Source organism: Chlorocebus sabaeus, chromosome 8 (genome assembly GCF_047675955.1).
Source record: "Chlorocebus sabaeus isolate Y175 chromosome 8, mChlSab1.0.hap1, whole genome shotgun sequence".
Classification (NCBI taxonomy): domain Eukaryota; kingdom Metazoa; phylum Chordata; class Mammalia; order Primates; family Cercopithecidae; genus Chlorocebus; species Chlorocebus sabaeus.
In genome coordinates this window covers 83,885,962-83,906,441 of record NC_132911.1, presented here as the reverse complement: position 1 = coordinate 83,906,441, position 20,480 = coordinate 83,885,962, and the positions used below count along the sequence as shown (strand labels likewise).

Sequence of the window (20,480 nt, the reverse complement as noted above, 5' to 3'; positions counted from 1 at the left end):
TTTGGTAAGAGAAACTTTTAAAAATCATTTCCTACCAGCCCTCACCACACTTCATTTCCTGGAACAGTTCACTTCACTCACAAATGCATTATGAAAAATGTTTAATGAATTTTAAATGAAAGGACCAGATGATATGTACAATAATGCCTCATTTATCTAGGATAAGAATCCTATAACAGCTCTCCAGAACAGAGCAGAGAACCTGAAAATAAGATGGAGTTCTAAAAGCAGTGGCCATGAAACCTGTTTTAAAACCTGATATCTTCTTACCAGAGATTTTTGCTTAATATGCAATTCATTAATCTTACCCCTAGTATAAGTAATCAGAATATCTGGGGATGAGGCCCAGAAATCAGCTTTCAACACATCCCCTGGGTACTTCAAATGTGAAAAATGAAGAAACATTGCTTCTAGCCCTCATAAAGAGCTTCATCAGCCTTTCCTGACATACATACATACATACATAAATACATTTATTTATTTATTTATTTATTTATTTATTTATTTATTTATTTATTTTGAGACGGAGTCTCACTCTGTCACCCAGGCTGGAGTGCAATGGCGTGATCTCAGCTCACTGCGTGCTCCACCTCCCAGGTTCATGCCATTCTCCTGCCTCAGCCTCCTGAGTAGCTGGGACTACAGGTGCCCGCCACCACGCCCAGCTAATTTTTTGTATTTTTAGTAGAGACGGGGTTTCACCGTGTTAGCCAGGATGGTCTCGATCTCCTGACCTTGTGATCCGCCTGCCTCAGCCTCCCAAAGTGCTGGGATTACAGGTGTGAACCACCACGCCTGGCTGACATATATTTCTTAATAAGCTTATTTGGCTTCTCAGCTAAGAGGAGATTAGAAGTAGTTTTCTTCTAAAAACCATATCGGAAATTGAGGCAAGTACCTGGGAGACAAGTACATTGTGGAAAGAGGCCAGAAAACTAAAAATTACACTCTTTAAAAGAAAGTTATATTTTGGAATATTTAATAGTAGATTTTTCTTAATGGATGATTGAGACCAGGCTGATTAGTTTTTTTTTTTTTTTTTTCAATCACAACGTGGCTTGTGCAGTAAATTTTAAAATGTAGTTATGTTCATAATGACCTTAGAAAGGCAAGGAAGTATGTATGTTATAGGCAACACTAACTGGGTGTATTTTCTGCTTTAGAACCACTATGCCAGAAAAGGATTAAATAATGGGCTGATTGATGGCTTAGAAAATGTTTGATTGCATTACTGCACCATGATGAGACTTAAAGAATCAGTGTGCTCCTTGGCAAGCAATGACTTTATCAGAGGAGTGTTGGTCCTGCTTTCAAATGAGTAAGAATGTGATGTGACCACTAGAGATGTTTTTTCAATGTGAGCAAAATCATTCTAAAGGGAAGGATGAAAATCATTAGTGAAAGTTGGGTAAGGTAACTAAACCCAGTCTTAAGGAGTTTGGAGAGACGCCCTGATCTTTCAGTAGGTATCTCTGAAAACATGATTGCTAGTGCATGTTGATAGAAACTAGAAGCGAGGCCGGGCGCGGTGGCTCAAGCCTGTAATCCCAGCACTTTGGGAGGCCGAGATGGGTGGATCACGAGGTCAGGAGATCGAGACCATCCTGGCTAACACGGTGAAACCCCATCTCTACTAAAAATACAAAAAAATTAGCCGGGCGTGGTGGCAGGTGCCTGTAGTCCCAGCTACTCGGGAGGCTGAGGCAGGAGAATGGTGTGAACCCAGGAGGCGGAGCTTGCAGTGAGCCGAGATAGTGCCATTGCACTCCAGCCTGGGCGACAGAGCAAGACTCCGCCTCAAAAAAAAAAAAAAAAAAAAAAAAAAAAAGAAACTAGAAGCGAAGCTGTCACCAGACTTCCATAGCCAGCTCAGCACATCCAAGGAATCCCCCATCTGTAGATTTTATGTTAAATGTTTGATTTTACTTAATAAATATTTGTAAATTTATGTAAAGATTCTATGTTTCTTTTTCATTTATTTGTTCAATCAAATCAGGGCTCCCTCAACAGAGAAGTCATTTATATCACTGAACCTATAGTCCAACTTCTCTAGAAAGCAATTTGGTCTGTATATTTGACAGTCTATGGTACCTTTTTGACAGACCTGCAACAGAAGTTTCCATTATGTATAGATGCTCTTCTGTGGAACACTTGGTTTGGCTCTAACCTCTCTAAACAGATGCCCTTTGCCTGTGTCTTTGAGGGAAGGGAAAACACTGGCAACAGTAAGGGGTTTTTTTGTTTTGTTTTGTTTTGTTTAATCTGGTGGCATTCCCTACTAAAACTTCAACCATAAGGTATCTCAATTTTATTTTTTTTACCAAAAAGAATGAGCTTTAAAACCTTAATTTTAACATTCAGTTTTTCTACTTTTCTTGATTTAATAGCATGGTTTGAAAAAAAAAAAAAAAAAAAAAGCACAGCCCACAATCAGAGAGAACAGGTGTGAATCCTGCCTCTACTATTTACTAGCTTTATGGCTTTGGGAAAGCTTTTCACTTGGAATATGCTGATAGTAATGCTTCTTCTAAAGTTGTTTGTGTGAGAAGAAATGAAATAACATGTAAAGTGCAAAACACGATGTGTGGCAAATAGGAGCGTGCCCCCACCTATGTCTTTTTAATATAGCACTCAGATTTCACTTGATAGGTGATCGCTTCCCCAAAGTATGTTTATTCAGCAATTGAATCAGAAGGAATCTGTGCATCCTTCAGAAGTTTCCTTATTTGTTGACAGGTCTTCACATACTGAGTTTACTCTTCTGCCTTAAGTTTTATTTATGAACAATAGTTGTAGACCAGCGAGCACACACACTTCCACCCAAAAAAGATGAATTACTTAGCTTCTAGGAAAATACTTCTTTAAAAATATAACATGAACTCTGATTGTGTACAGTGAGGAGGAATCCAGATCAGAAACCAGTATACTTTTTATTGCTTTTTCAGTGAACCTTCTTAAATACCATGTAACAAGCTGGTGTCACTTAATAGAGTACAGCCCTATGTCTCTCATTTATTTAACAGCTGCTTTACAAACATATACAAAGTAAAGTATCAGGGAATACCTTTTCATTCTTTAAAAAGAAAACCAGAAAAGTGATTTCCTTACCAATCCAGTTTGATACAGTGTAAGGTAGTATCACACTATGAAAGATAAAAAGAAAGTCTGCATTGTTTTTGATTTAAAAAATAAAAACTTCATTATTTTCTATTCCACTTCTACTGGTAACTACACACATAAAAAGCACACACAATTTGTTTATTTGTGTTTATATTGTTTCGACCTACTGAAAATTAGAGGTGTATTTCGTATGATGTGTTTTTTCAGGCATTGAAAATCAGTATCACTAAGCTATAGCTATATCTTCATGAAACTTTTTGAGCTGTAATTTTGTGGTTGCCTACTACAACTTAAAGTGATACATCTAAGATTTTTCTCCCCCCAGTCCCTCAAATTATTGTATTGACTACATCTTCCTATTTGTTTCTTATTACAGTTTTTTTGGTAAAATTTTACATGATTTTCGAGGGAACAAGTTTTGAAAACCTAGGAAAACATTAATGTAACTTTTGAGAAGAAATGAGTTATGCTTTCCTTCCTCAATGATAATAAATTCCTGTCTGTTCTAAGAGGCAATAATGCAGGGTTTTTTCTCATTATAAAACTAAGAGCTTGTGGCCGGGTGAGGTGGCTCACTCCTGTAATCTCAGCACTTTGGGAAGCCAAGGCGAGAGGATCACTTGAGGTCAGGAGTTTGAGACCAGGGTGGCTAACATGGTGAAACCCCGTCTCTACTGAAAATACAAAAATTAGCGGGGCATGGTGGCAGGTGCCTGTAATCCCAGCTACTTAGGAGGCTGAGGTGGGAGAATCGCTTGAACCCGGGAGGCAGAGGTTGCAGTTAACTGGGATAGCACCACTGAACTCCAGCCTGGGCAACAGGGTGAGACTCCTGTCTCAAAAAGAAAAACAACAACAACAACAACAAAAAACAGAAGAGGTTGTTGATTAAAAAATAGAGAAATATGTTATCACACCATCATGAGATAGTACTATTAATGTTTTTCTTTTCTCTAAGCAAGCACAGATTTTTTAAAAGGTGGGTTGCCATCATATGTTGTATTTTGTAACCTAATATTTTTGTTTATTAACTATATAGTGAACATTTTGTTACATATTAAACATCTTTTGGTTGTATAGTATTCCTTATAGGGACATCATAATTTATTTAACCAATCCCCTATAGTTGGATATTTAGGTTGTTCTAAATTGTTTCTGTTTTAAATAAAGTACAGTAAACATTCTTATGCCCATCTCTTTTTACTTGTATTGGATAAAATCCAATGAGTAGAATTTCTGAATTTCTGGACAAATTGGTATAAAACATTCATATTACTAAATCATTCACTTTTAGAAAGGTAGTGCTAATTTAAAATCTCAACTAGCCCATTTCTTTGCAAACGTGGGTAGGTTTTTAGTTTATTAATTTTTAATTTTTTTTTTGAGACAAGATCTTACTCTGTCACCCAGGCTGGAATGCAGTGGCACAATCATAGCTCACTGTATGAACTCGAACTCCTGGGCTCAAAGTATCCTCCCACCTCAGCTCCCGAGTAGCTGGAACTGCAGGAGCATGCCGTCATGCCTGGCTAATTTGTAAATTTTTTGTGTTGCCCAGGCTGATCTCAAACTCCTGGCCTCAAGCAGTCCTCCCACCTTGATCTCCTAAAGTGCTTGAATTATAGGCATGAACCATCACACCTGGCCCCTCTGTTTTTTTATATTAATCATATTAATAGCAAAAGTATCTAGACAATTTGCATTTTTGTGATTGTCAGTGAACTAGAGGATTTTTTTTTTTTCTTTTGTCTAGGGAGCCGATTAATGTTGAATGTTTATAAGTCATTCTTCTCTGGTGAATTCCTAGTAATCTCTTTGTCCATTTGTCTCTTATGCCTCAATTTATTTTACTTCTTTAAGCAAAATTATTACTTTGAGTAAACATAACAGAAAAGTCTTTCTTGGTATAAAATACAAAAATGTAATATTTGTATAGAAATACTGGCTTACATTGTAAATATTCTACAGGGAACATTTAGTTTATAACTTCTTTACTCTCAAGAATTATATTGCCATTTAGTGTTTTGTTTGGATTTATCACTCTACAAATATAAATGACATTCTAGAATATTCTCAGAATTGGATAGCTCCTTTTTATTAATATTCCTTTAGGAGTCTTCATCTTTAAAGTCAACCCTCTTCAGCTAATCAGAAATCTAAGCTTATATGAAATCTGAAAATAAACTTTACTTTGTTTTCAGGGTTTGGCCTTAAAGTAATGGTGGATGGCAGATGTAGTTGTTTGACTGTTGTGTTAAACAAACAAACAAATAAAAGGGAAGAGGAAGAGAATGAAAGACCATTTCCTTACCAAGCAATCACACAGTTTATTGTCTAGGAAATAAAAAAGAAGAAGAAGAAAGAAAGGAAAAGAAAGAAAAAAAGAAAAGAGCCAGTTTTGTGTACTGTTGAGCACACAGATGTTCCTCTTGGCAGCCATACAGTACTAGTCAGGATTGGGGTTTCTGCAGACGTAGAATGTGAGGCTTCTTTGTTGGAGACAAAGTGTTGCCTGTGGTGGGAATTGCTGCAGTGATGGGAAAGTATCGTAATGTATTGTTGGATTACTGTGATTTTCAATAGAGACAGTACATTAAAGTAGCTTTGTGGGCAATGGATTGTTTCAGCCAAGCCTGGCTAATAACACACTCATTTTGGCAAAGTCTATTTAAAAGGTAGAGCTGGCATAGTTTTGTGGTCATGAAGCCTGTCCCATACTTGGGCATTAGAATTACTTTTGCAAGCACTAGTTTTTAACAACCAATTTATTTAATGTAATTCAACAAAAGAGTTTGTGACTGTAAAGTTAAAACTGTAACCACTTTTCAAATGGAACCATTTTTTTTTAATAATTGCTAAACTAGTGTTTTTTGGAATTGTTATAGAAATATTTTAATCAGGTTGTTTCTTAACCCTCTTGTTCATTTAAGATAAAGTTTTGTTACAAACTAGAAAGTGCTGATTTACATGCTTCATATTTTAGCAGTCTGTGTATATTTGGAGTGCTTTTTTGTTTAAATATAAATACTATGTTGTGAGATGTTTAACATCTAATCACCAGAAAGCAAAGGTGAGTATTCTTTAATTGGCTTGCCAGTATTATCTGTCCTTGTCTTCCATATAGTTTACTTGAAGTAGAACAATTAGCTGTGTTGTACTGGATGTTAACCTACATGTTAACTGTATTTTAAGGTTAAAATGTAAACTTTAAGGATTGAAATTGAATGTTTTTTAGTTTATCCCTCCCTTCTCCCTTTTATGTTATATAATATTGAATGAATTTTTATGGCCTTTTACTTGCTTACATAAAATTCAAACAGGAAGGGAAAGGAGACTATAAAAATTAGTAAAGGGTGGAAACCTTAAGATCAACCCTAATTAGATGGGGTTGCTGAATTAGAGATTGAACTAATATGTTCATGAAGCTTTAGACTTTGTAAGAACCATAGATATCTAGTCAACCATCTCTTTTGACAAAGTGAGATGCAGAAAAATTAACCAATAATAACCTGGTTACGAGGAATTGAAACCAGATTACACTGCTGCTAATTCTCACAGCTAAACATTCTCTTTTATTTCCTTCAATCTTATCAAATTAAACCAACGTTCATTTACTGATATACTCTGTCAAAGGATTCATCAGATATTCACCATGGAAAAACTTAGTTTCTAGTTAGTAAACAAGAAATTTAATCATTAAAAGGTGTTGATAACAAAAGATTTCAATTATAGTTTCAGGCAACAACGGGAGTCCAGTCTCAGAGCATTACTTCTTTAGTGGCCAAATGAACTGTGCAAACAATGATCATTCTTGAAACTCAGTGAAAGAATAAATATCTTTAGACTAGGATAGTCAGAGGAACACCTTTTTCACAGTTTGTATTTTGGGGTGGGTCTGAATATTCTTGTCTGCCTCACTGGTGACTTCCAGCTTATTCTACAAAACTTAACATAAATTTCAGCTCTTTTCCCAAGAGTTCCTTGATACTTCTTTCCTATTAGAATTTCTTTACATTTACCTATACCACTAGTGTATTTCATTTCATTATGGTTGTCTTTCCTGCTAGACTCTAACCTCCTTAAGGTCACTGATTTCTTTTTCATCTCCTGAGTATCTCCTTGGCAAATAATGTGTGACTAGTACATGTTTCAAATAAATTGAACATTTGTGTGCAAATAGGCATTCATATGGTAATAACACCTTGTTATGTACAGAATTTTATCCCCCAAAATTTATATGTTGAAGCCCAAGTTTCCAATGTGACTGTATTTGGAGATTGAACCTGTAAGGAAGTAATAAAGGTTAAGTGGGGGCCCTAATCCAGTGAGATTGGTGGCCTCATAAAAGGAGGAAGAAACATGAAAGAACACTCCGAATGTGCATGCAGTGAGAGACGGCCACATGAGGTCACAGCCTCTGCAAGCCAGGAAGACAGCCTTCACCAGAAATTGAATTGGCCCGAGCCTTGATCTTGGACTTTCAGCCTCCATAACTGTGAGAAAATAAATTTCTGTTGTTTAAGCCACCCAATCTGTGGTATTTTGTTATAGCAGCCCAAGCAGACTAATATACACATATATAAACAAGCAAATGTAGGAGTACACATTGTTGTAGAAAATAAAAAAGGTTTGCTTCCCCAGATCCCACTGCACATCTTTGAAAACATTGTCAACTGCTTTCTGCCTTCATAAGAATACAATCCTGCCAATTCAGTTTACCCACCCAGACCACCTTACAGCCAGACCTCCAACAATTCTGACAGGAAGGAGTGGTTCTGTTCCTGAATGAACTGTTTGTTAAACCGAGAAGAATGCGGGCAGTATAGCAAAGCTTGACTCTACCATGGTCCTGAGTGAATTCTGACCAAGACAGACAGCTTTATCAGTGGTGTTAGATCTGGCTGCCGGGAGTGTGGCATGCCAGCACAGCCTCTTTCTCTTGCTGCGGTGCCTTTGTCCGCAGATAAGTTTTCTGATTAGCACTTCACCCTCCCTGCCCAGTGTCTTTCCATCCTTGTCCCCTAGAGTTCATTCTTACACAGAGCAGCCAGAGTGATCTTCAAAACAGAAATTTGATCATTCACTTCCCCTCCATAGGCTTTCCAGAGCACCTAAAAGAAACCTCAAACCGTTTACTTTGGTGTGTGAAGCCTTACATGGCCTGCTTCCTGCCTTCCTGTCTGACCTCCGAGTCCTGCCAGTACTTTCTAGCCACACTGGCCTTTTGGTTTTGAATGTGCCAACTTGACCCTACCTTTGAGCCTTTGAACCAACGGTGCTGCTGCCTGAAAAGCTCTGCCCCCATCTTTGCACAGCTGGCTCCTTTTCTTGTCATTAAACGTCCCCTCTTCAGAGATGCCTTCCTTCACCACCCAGTCTACTGTTGTTTCCTAGTCCTCTCTAACATACCACTTTATTTTTATTTTCTGTACAACACTTAGTCCTATTTGATTCGGTTGTTTTTTGGTTTGTTGTCTTTCTCTTCCTAGCAGAGTGTAAGCTCTAAGAGTACTGGAACCCTTTCTTTCTTCTATACTTACTGGTTATTGCAGCATCTAGAGCAGTATCTTCCACAGATGGGCCTCTAAAAAACATTTTTGAGTGAATGAATGAACCAGTGAACAAACAGGTAGGCTGGAGCCCCAGGGCCAGGGCAAGTACTCCTGCAGGGCCCATCTTTCTCAAGGCTCATATTCTTTTCCCATATCCTCAGTCACTTGGGCCCTGCTGTCAACAGGAAGGCCTTCTACAGTCTAGAGACACACCTTCTCAAAAGTCCAGATGCTGTTGCTTATCCAGTAGATTAGAAGCCTTTAGCTAATTGATACTCACCAAACTTAAGCTTAATTCGTTGAACACATCTTTAATTCGTTGAACACATCTTTGAAAATTTCCCTGTCAACTGTTGTCTACTCCCAACATAGACAATCCTCCTGCTAGCCAATTAGCTCCAGTAAACCTTAACAGCCAGACCTACTTGATGACAGAGAGTAACTAGTTCTGTACCTGAATTATTTCTTTGTTAAATCAAGGCCTATCCTGACTGGACTTTCATTGAGGATTTACTAAGTCTTTTATGTGCATTATTTCCTACAATCTTCCCAGCCATCCTATGAGGTAGGAACTATGGTGATTCCTATTTTACAGTAATGATTGAGGAGTTGAATATCTTGCCTAGGGTTACATAATGATCATAGAGTTGTTCACCTACAAGGAGTGTTCTTAAACACTGTCCGTTTGTTATCCTAGTTTTAATTAGTTCCCACCAGTAGACCGGCTTTCTTTACCCATTAATATGGCATGATACAGGCTCTCTGTACAGAATTCTGCTTTTTCTTCATCTTTTCTTAGAAAGTTAGAAAGCTCCAAGATTTTGAGATCTTTTTCTGTGTTGTAACCACTGATCTAGGAAGTCCAAATGGGCAAGGACAACTAGATGCAGATAACCTCTATAAAATATAATTTGATAGGGGAAATTAATGCTTATCAAAGTTAGAGTTCCTATTAGGAACTACTAATTCCTTCTTAGTGGTGAAGACAAAAATAAGTCATTATTCTACCCTGTTTTGTCTTACTTTAAAGGCATACGAATTATTCAAAGATATATTATTCAAAATATGCCTAACATTTTTTTGAATTTTATTATTTGAATGTTTTTTCCCAGAGAGTAAAAAGTTTAAAATAATGTCATTATCTAATCTCAAGGAAATTTTCTCAACGTCCTGTTTCCATCAAAATAAAAACAAAAGCAAACAACAAAGCTCCTATTTACAATTTAAATCATAAAGAGATGCTTTGATATTTTTTATTTAGAAATTCTGAAGTACGTACTTTTTTTTGCAGAATTTTATTCCAAAGATATTTGACAATTGATGATATTTAGAATAAGATATTAGCATTTAGAACAAAGTCACCCTAGAGATACTAATCTGCACAGAAGCAATTTCTTTTCTCAGATTAGAAGCAAAAATATCAACTTGCATCCTGGTCACTGTGTAGTCACACTCCTGTTTTGACAGGAATGACCCAGAGATCAGGGAATACTTGGAACATTCTAAGTAACACATTGTCAACACCTATGCTGCCCCTCAAGATTTAAAATAAGTGAATGCAGCTTTGAGATTGGAAGCCAAGTTAAGGAGCACATATGACAGGTGGTGGAATGCAGACTTGTCCGAAGACGTCAGACCCCTAGTTTGCAAAACAAGTTGCAGATGTGTTATATAGCATTTGAAAGTGCATATTTACTAAAATCTTCTACAAACATATAGAATGCTTAGTACATATAGTGTAGTGCAGTGCTACAAAGTGGAAGTTCAAAAGTACAACACTGACAGAGATTAAAGAGTAGCATGGAAACAGAAAACGGTAGCTCCATGTGTCCTCATATAGGAGAAAAGGGTGATTTAGGACTTGCCTACCTAGGGAAGTGATTAATATCCTAAAATAACCTGTGTCGCCTGGTTAATTAAGTGGTCCTCCTATCTGAAACACAACTTAGCTCACCATCTATCCAGGAAATCATGTCCAGAAAAATCTTTAGCTTCAGATTTGAGTCAGAGAAAGAAGCTAATTATGCATAATGGATATTGTTATCTGGAAATAAGTCAGGGCACCTATGGATGTGGTAAGTCAGTAAGAGTGTTGTACTTCATGGTCTTTCAGAGTTAAATGATGATAGGTAGACTGAAAGATAATCAGATGTTAAATTTGTTACTGTACACATGACCTACCTCCTGACTGGCTGACTGGCTGCTCTTTTTTTAATCTGGTTTCCAGCTTTCATGCTTTCTGGTGTTGGAGAACTATTAGGCTTTCTGGGTCACAGAATCATAAATTTTAGAAATGGAAGGATCTTAAAAGTCATCTAATTCAACCCTTACCGAATTCAAACTCCATCATTACTACAAAGGTCATCCATTTTGAAAATTCCCTGTGATTTCCACCATTAATACACACTAAAAAACAACCTGTTCCCTTTCCAGCCAGCTCTGTTAGAAGTTCTTTCTCATATTAAACTGCTATGAATCTGCCATCTTAAAGCTTCTACCCGTTTGTCTTATTTCTGCTTTTGTGGGGGCGGGGGCATACAATATGTAGTCACATAAAATAAGTACTGTCACCTTTTTAATATTAAACCCTTGCAAATTCAGACAGGTTTGGGGTCTTCTTGCTATTTTTTTCCAATATGCTAAATGCCTTCCTTCCCTTCAATTCCTCCTTCAACATAATACAGTATTCTTTCACTGTCCTCCTCTTGATAGGTTCCGATTATCAATGACCCTCTAATTGTGTTGCACAGAGCAGGTCACAGTAGTCTAAATATGGTCAGAAAAGTGAAAGGAGATTGAGATTATTATGCAGTTTATAGAATAGAATATGTACTTCTAATTCAGCCTAAAATTACATTAGCTTATTGGGGGAGCAAAACTACATTGTTGATTCTTATTGAGTTTGTGATGATCTAAAACCATCTTCTCACATTAAGTGACTTTAAAGTGCTTACTTTTCTATACTTATGTAGTTGATTTTTATTTTTAATTTAACAGAGTTTTCTAGGCTGCAGTGCCCTCAGTTTTTAATAAAGAGCATGAACTGTAGTTTTTTTTGTTTTGTTTTTTGTTTGTTTGTTTGTTTGTGAGACGGAGTCTCGCTTTGTTGCTCAGGCTGGAGTGCAGTGTGGCACAATCTCGGCAAACTGCAGTCTCCACCTCCTGGATTCAAGCGATTCTCCTGTTTCAGCTTCTCAAGTAGCTGGGGCTACAGGCATGCGCCACCACGCCCAGCTAATTTTTGTATTTTTAGTAGAGACAGGGTTTCACCATCTGTTGGCCAGGCTGGTCTTAAACTTCTGACCTCAGGTGATCCACCCACCTCGGCCTCCCAAAGTGCTGGGATTACAGGTGTGAGCCACCACGCCTGGCCTGTAGTGTTTAATTAATGTACTCAGGCTGGGCATGGTGGCTTATCCCTGTAATCCCAGCACTTTGGGAGGCCGAGGCGGGTGGATCACTTGCGGCCAGGAGTTCAAGACCAGCCTGGGCAACATGGTGAAACCTCATCTCTACTAAAAATGCAAAAAATTAGTCAAGTGTGGTGGCAGGCACCTATAATCCCAGCTACTTGGGAGGCTGAGGCACGAGAATTTCTTGAACCCAGGAGGTGGAGGTTGCAGTGAACTGAGATTGTGCCACAGTATTCCAGTCTGAGTGACAGAGACTGTGTCTCAAAAAAAAAAAAGTCCTCCAAATTGGGGGTGCAAAGGGCAAATATCAAACAGGACCTGTGGTCAAGTCAGGAGCTCTATTCTAAGCCCTGAAAGTCTCTTTTTGTTTTTAATTTAATTTAATTTTAGACAGGGTCTCACTCCGTTGCCCAGGCTGGAGTGCAGTAGTATGATTATGGCTCACCGCAGACTTGAACTCCTGGGCTCAAGATCTCCTCCTGCCTCAGCCTCCCCAGTAGCTGGAACTACAGGCACTCACCACCACATCTGGCTAATTTTTAATTTTTTTTTTTTTTTTTTTTGTAGAGAAAGGGGCTCGCTACGTTGACTAGGTTGATTTCAAACTCTTGGACTCAAGCTATCCTCCTGCCTCAGCCTCCCAAAGTGCTACCATTATAGGTGTGAACCACCATGCCCAGCCGAGAGTCTTTCTCAAATCAACTTAACATAAGTCTGGTCAGCATGGGATAGTAGTCTTTGTGCTCCACCCTTTCCCCTTCTGCTTTCCTTCCTGTTCCCTCTCCCCTCATTGACCCTGGTTCTTGTCCTACAGAAGAGGCTAATTAAAGCACTCTGGATTGCATGGAATCTGCAGCATGGGTCTGATTCTTTCATGAAAGATTTTTTCCTCTCTCTGACCATTGCCAGCCCACATACTCTACTGCAATAATAGTCTTTTAAGTGTTTGGCCTTCCAAAAGGGATCCATGAAGTCTCATCTCTTGTTGAAAAGACAAAGAAATCACAACAGACCTAAAGTAGTTCTTCCCACCAAGGGAATGAGTGGAATATGACTTTTCCCTCCATCTTTGCCTCCTGGGGTTGAGAGGAGAGGAGAGGGGATAGTCTCTCTAATTCTTGTTGGTATCCTTTTACTTCATGTAGGTGTTGAACAAGTGTTTGTTGAAAATTCCACAGTACTTATTTAATAAGTAACTAATTCAGAGAGACAGAAACAAGATTAAACCAAACTTGAAAATGGGTGGTACAACAAATTTAAAAGTTTTCTGTTCTCTTAATGTAGTCAAAAGTACAGGGGATTAGGAATCTGGAGACAGGGGTTTTACCATGGGAGGACATTGTTAAGGACATTTTAGGGATGAGGAAATCAGGAAATAACATTTGCCATCAAGCAGTTGTCAAGCCAAAACTTGACTCTTGTGTATGGAGCAAGTGCTTATGTTCTTGAGCATTGTGCTAGTGATTTTGAAAATCTTACGTCTTTTGGTCATGAAAGTACAACCTTAATGACAGTAAACCTTACATAGCCAAGCTAAAATGATTCAGCCTTTTGTTTAGATGAAAATATCTTTTAATCTCTTTAGTTTTCATAATGGAAAAACAATTTTGGCCTGTCATATCTGATATTTAAAACACGTAGTTCTAACTTTGACCTTCTACATAATGTCTAAACTGCATGCACTTGTTAAGGAAATTAAGGCTTGAATTAAGCAAGATTCAGCCTGGCCCAAAACTACCACAAACCATTTGGAGAATAGCTGCTGAACACGTTAATCAGTGATTTTGTTGAACAGTCGGGAGACCAGACTCATATGGGAAGTGTTTTCCCAAATGTGCGTGAATCTCCAGCTCTACCCTGTTGATTTTGCTGGAGCAGGTCTGGGTTGGACCCCAGGCCATCAGTATTTTCTTTTTAAGAAAAAAAACTTTAAAAATCTTCCACAGATATTCTGTGATAGCTCCCAGCTCAGGCTACCCACAGATATACCAAGTCTGTCACTGTAAACTACAGAGTAATCTTTAGACCTTACTATCCCCTCCCTCTGCCCCAAATCCCCAAACTCAAAGAATGCCTTCAATGAGTTTTGCTCTCCTGTCATTTATTTTGTATATGTTGAAGGTTGCTACCAGACTTGTCCACTTGAATAGTATTCTAGTATCTTTAGTAAAACCATATTGAAGTATAAATAAGTATTGATGCAGTGAATTATGTCAGCTCCTATTTATTTTATATTTATTATGTGCCATGTACTTTTCATACCTTAATGCTTTAAGTCTCTTGTCAGACTTGCAAGGTGTTGCATATTGCAGATGAGTAAACAGCTCAGAAAAGGCAGATGTATCGTACTTGGTCACAGTCAAACCTCTGTGCTACACTGAAAAAACTTGTTTCAGTCAATAAATGTGTATATTTTCCTCTCACTTAAAATGAAAATTGCATATTCCAAAACATCCCTTTTTGCTTAAAAGCCATAATACTACTGCCAAGTTTGATCCCAATTTTAGTCATCAGCATGTTTCAGGTACCTGAAAGCATTTACTCCTTCTGTTTCTTTGGATTTTTTTTTTTTTTTTGCCCTTTCCATATGTATGTATTCGTATTTGACTAGCAAAAAGTATTTAGTTTTTTAATAAAAATAGATTTGATATGATGATTGTTATGGTTGTTAGGTGACAGGGTTTTCCTTTTCCTCATTTCTTTCTTTCTTTTCTTGCTTTCCCTTCTTTCTTCTCTTTTCTCTTTCTTTCCCCCTCCCCTCCCCTCTTCCCCTCCCCTCTCCTCTTCTCTCCTTTCTCTACAGGATCTTGCTCTGTCACCCTGGCCTGAGTGTAGTGGTGTAATCTTGGCTTACTGTAGCCTCAACCAACCAGGCTCAAGCAATCCTCCCACCTTAGCCTTCCGAGTAGCTGGGACCACAGATGCATGCCACCACGCCTGGCTAATTTCTGTATTTTTTGTAGAGATGGGATTTTGCCATGTTGCCCAGACTGGTCTTGAACTTTGAACTCAAGCAGTCCTCCTGCCTCAGTCTCCCAAAGTGCTGGGATTACAGGCGTGAGCCACCATGGCTGGCCTTCCCTCATTTCTTGACACATCTTCTTTTGTAACTTGAGAAAAAATTATAACTGTCATTATTGATACCATTTATAATGTATTATATGCATATTCCACACTATTAAAAAATGAAATCATTTACTAGACTTTTTAAATTCTCCATTTTCACATTTTATAAAATAAATCAATTCTTGAACAAGAGACAAAACTTCTGTTTGTGGTGGCACAGAATACTAGCAGGGCAAGGTTAAAAAGAACTTGAAAAATATATATTCATATTAGAATTTTAGAACAAGATTAAAATCTTTATCCAGGATAATTGCAGTTTGAGGAAATGTGTTTTGGTATATTATGAATAGTATCTTTTGCTCATTGCTGTGAGAGTATGTAGATTTCCAGCGGGCCAGTTATACATACTGTTTATTTGGCCTAATGGTAGGCACACTCTAGATAGTATTTGTAAGTGATAATCATTAGGTTTTTTTTTTTTTTTTTTTTTTTTCTCCAAAGGCCTTTTGGGAATAATTCAGGTAGCAAAAATTATGATTATAATAATTTTTATATCTTAATTTGTATCTTCTAATGGCCTGGGATAATAAATTAGGACTTAAGATGTGTGCTGTATTTGAAATTTTAATGATGACTAGAAATATTGGAGAGTAGAAGAACTTTTTGAACACCCTGTCATGTTTATTTTGTTAATCTTGGCTTCTGTGCTTGATGGTGTACAGTACAGATAGTACAGTGATGAACAAAATTAAAACACATAGCAGTACTAAAGCACACATAGTTTAAATAGCCACTTATTCAATAGATTGTCTAGAAATCAGGGGTTATGTAATATTACATGCTTATGATCATCTAGGGAATAAAAACAACAAATGACAGACTCTTTATAGGCATCTTACAGATTGAATGGAAAGAAGCAATAGACTAGACAGGTCAAGGGAACATGGCAGATGGTACTTTGAAAAAGTGGGGCAAACCTGAAATAAACCAAGTAGTCTGCGTATAAAGATTAATTTGTTAATTGAATGTTCAAGATTATTACAATGTTTTATATAAGCTAATAAAAAGGCTTAAAAGTTTGCATTTTGTGTATATAATCAATGTTGCATGTAATATCACTTTACATTATATCAATTTCCAAATAGTTAGAATTGTATAAAGTAGAATAAAATCATCCAACTGCAAAAGATCTAAGGTCTTTTCTGACCCTGTGCTTTTTAACAATGATGAAATTGAAGCCCAGACAGTTTATTTAAAGAAGAAAATACATACACATTCCTACTTACACACGTACACACAGGTACATGGCTACTGACTTCACGTATAGATTGGTATGACTATGAGCATTTGTATGAATTAGAAAAAGAAACAAATTGATGTTAATTGAACCTTTAGAAATGTTTTTCTTCCTCTTGAAAAAAGAGAAAATGGAAACTTTTCTTCTGTAGTCTTAAAACTCTAATTAAGGAATTGTGAGAAAGCCAGAAAAATATCTGAATGATTTTAACTTAGTAGGATGAAAACATAGATGGTTAATGATTTCAAAAGAACTATTTTAAAACTCGTGAGAATTATGATTACAGCAAGACAGCTAATTTGACTAGCAATGTCAGAATTCCTCACAGTATTCTCTTTGGATACCGAGGTTCAATCCAAGCTTTGTATTTGTTGGCTTTGTATTACTTAATATTATTATTTATATCAAAGAACTAGTGAGAGAGATTCTCTCTATTTTAAGTCTGTGAGAACCATCAGTAGCATGCACTGACAGATGTTAAAGAAGGTCTGTGGAAAGAATGTCAGAAACCTCTCCAAAGAAAAGTCTTTAAAACATGCCCTTAATACAGAAATGCAAAACCAGATTTAATTGCCCTTTTCCTATACAGCTCAGACATGCAGGCTCGTTTACTGCAGCATATGGCCTGAGAAAGTGCACAGTGGAAGAGAGCAGTCTTGGTAAAGGCTGAGATTGAATCCATTTAGGCTGGAGTTCACAAAGATCAGTCAGAAGCAAGCACTTGAAGTTAAAAGAAACACACTAAGCAGTAAAAACACAGGCTATTTTCATTTTGAATGTGCTCAGTGGAGACATCCTATTTGCCTTTCAAGACAGCAGTATTCTTTGGTTTTAATAGGAAATACAAAATTTCTGAAAAACTGCTGCCCGGGGGGCTTTTTCCCCAATTTAAAAAAAGATGTAAAAACATCACATTGCACGAGGCAGTATTGTTTTTAATGATAATTTATTTGAAAGTAGCCATTTTTCTAATGGAGAATAATTAAAATAATGAGTTGAATGGCAGCAATATAGCTTATATTTTACTTCATAGGAAAGACATGAGACTATACGAAGTGATAAATTTTTACCACTCCTAAAGGGATTATGTTTACAGTTCTTTCAAGAGGTCATAGGTAATTGAAAACTTAAGGAGGAGCAGAAGAATCTGTGAATCGTTTTACACCACTGTGTGGCATTAGGCCAGTAGCTTTACTTCCGTGTACCATAATTTTTCTGTCTGTAACATGGAGGATGTCTCTAGTTTTTTAAAACAAAGACACAAAATATTACCTATGATGTCAAACACACATATATACATATATGCATATAAACATAGAGAAGGACTAGAAAATGTGACTGACTTCATCATTTTCCAGATTTTACAAAAGGACCTTTATTTCTAAAATCAGAAAAAGTAAGTTCTCAAAAAAAGCTGAATAGCCTAAATGTTTACTTGATGGACCATATATAAATTTCTTCAGAATACCCAATAATTATGTGGAGACTCTTCATATGTAGTCTACCAAAATTATTTTCCAGTGACTTTTTTGAGAACTTTGTTTCTTCATTTTCTGTTTATATAAAGTTATTTTAATTTTAAAATTAAATTAGAATATATAAAGTATATATTTATATTGTTGAAGATTTGTGGTTTTTAATCAGCAGTACTTCCATCTTGCTATTCTATAATGTTGATGTTTAACTTTTAAAATAATTGATTGAGGAAGAAAGGCAAATGGATATCAGTTTTCATTTGGTATTATAAAATACTTGAATCTTTTATTTACTAAACTGAGTCATCATGTGTTATGACTGGCATTATATTTTCTTTCATAATTTATTTTTTAACTAATAAAAATTGTACATATTTGGCTGGGCACGGTGGCTCACACCTGTAATCCCAGCACTTTGGGAGGCCGATGCAGGTGGATCACGAGGTCAGGAGATCGAGACCATCCTGGCTAACACGGTGAAACCCTGTCTCTACTAAAAATACAAAAAATTAGCGGGGCGTGGTGGCAGGCGCCTGTAGTCCCAGCTACTCGGAAGTCTGAGGCAGGAGAATGCGTGAACCTGGGAGGCGGAGCTTGCAGTGAGTGGAGATCATGCCACAGCACTCCAGCCTGGGTGACGAGCGAGACTCCATCTCAAAAAAAAAAATTATACATATTTATTGGGTATAACATGCTGTTTTGAAATATGTATACATTGTGGGATAGCCAAATTGAGCTAATTAACAAATGCATTACCTCATGTACTTAAATCATTTTTGGTGATGAGAACATAAAATATACTCAGCAATTTCCAAGTCTACAACACACCATGATGTACAATAGATCTCTTGAACTTACTCCTCCTATCTAACTGAAATTTTGTATCCTTTGACCTGGTAACCACAGGAGCTGTAGTTATCTCTACTACAAGATGTGAAACTTTTTTAGATTTCACATATAAGTGAGAGATCATGTGGGGTTTGTCATGCTGTGCCTGGTTTATAAAGTCCTCCAGGTTCATCCAACTGGCATTACATATTAATAACAATGCAACCAATCCCAAATACTGAGTTCTTTACACTTAGACATTTTTCCATTTTGCTTTTGTAAAATTTTACTTTAAAATAAAGTTTTAATTCTAGAAGGAAAATGTATCTGAAACTTCTTTTCCCCTTGATACTCTCTGACTTTAATTGACAAAGCAGACACCAGTTTTAAGAACTGTCTGGCTTGAATTTCCGTTTACTGTGGGTTTAAAAATCTTTAAAGGTGACTTTTAAGATGAAAATTCTAGAGCTGGCAGTGGCTCACATGTGTTATCCCCAAAATTTAGGAGGTCAAAGTGGGAGGGTCACTTGAGGCCAGGAGTTTGAGACCAGCCTGGGCAACATAGAGAGACCCTGACTCTGAAATTAGCTGGCCGTGGTGGTGCATGCTTGTAGTCTTAGCTGCTTGGGAGGTTGAGGCAGGAGAGTCGCTTGAGCCCAGAAGTTTGAAGTTACAGTAAGCTCTGATTGCGCCGCTCTACTCCGGCCTGGGTAACAGAATGAGACCCTGTCTTTTTTTTTTTTCCAAAACAAAAAAGTTTGGGGGTGGGGGGCAGGATTTCTGATACAATCAAATCACCAGTGTTAATTTCATCTTGAGCTAACAGAAATTAAAATTGGAATTTGGTTGTTGTCGTTAAACTAGTTGTTCGTGTTATGATAATCAGAATTAATGGATTTTTTTTTTTTTTTTTTTTTTTTTTTACTATTTAGGAAATACCAGAAAGGAACCAGGGTCCGGTTGCGGCTATTAGATCTTGAGCTTACATCTAGGTTCCTGGGAGCAACAACAGATACAACTATACTAGAGGCTAATGCAGTTCTCTTAGGAATCCAGGAGAGTAAAGACTCAAGATCTAAAGAAGAACATCATGAAAAATAAATGAACTTTGCTTAGTGGATTCATTCCTTTGCTGAAGTCAGGTATTCATCAAGAATGCAGTTAGACTAATTGTGAATAAATGATTGAATTAAGATATAATAAATAAAAGCTATAATTATAGATAGCTCTTGTTAGAATTTTCTTTAGCAATATTCCTGCCCCTTACCCCTTGTTTTGCCCTTAATGTCTTTTCGTTTGATGGGGATAGTATACACTGTACTGAGAAATTGTCATTCAATAAATATGTTTTGAGTGCTGTCTATGTGTATGGTACTAGTTTAAACAGCAGTAAACAAATTAGACAAAATTGCCTGCCTTGTGGCCCTTACATTCCACTGGGGAAAACAGGCAATAAATAAGTAAAATATATAGTATGTTAGACAGTGATACATGGCTAAGGAGAAAAAGGAAGCAAGGAATGGGGTTACAAGGTGTCTAAGTGATAGGTTGCTAGCTACATGGGTCTCTGAGGAAGAATTTTCCAGCAGAAGGAGTGACTAGTGCAAAGGCCCTGAGACACTACTGCACCTATCCAGATTAAGGACCAGGGAGGAAGCCACTGTAGGAGCACAAAAAAAGTAGGAGATGAACAGAGAGGTGAGGTAGGCTCTGTAGGTCCTCGTATGCA

General features: G+C 37.2%; 1 protein-coding gene across 4 annotated transcripts in view; it reads left to right on the top strand.

Annotated features, from left to right (window-relative positions):
- Positions 1-20,111, top strand: part of TPD52 (tumor protein D52) — a 240,216-nt gene extending 220,105 nt beyond the window's left edge. For all 4 annotated transcript variants that reach the window (XM_038000360.2, XM_038000357.2, XM_038000361.2 and 1 more), the window contains one exon: positions 19,684-20,111. In XM_038000360.2, coding sequence (XP_037856288.1) covers positions 19,684-19,852 — 169 coding nt within the window. In that variant the 3' untranslated portion in view covers positions 19,853-20,111. The remainder of the gene's footprint in view (positions 1-19,683) is intronic.
- Positions 20,112-20,480: the final 369 nt, after the last annotated feature.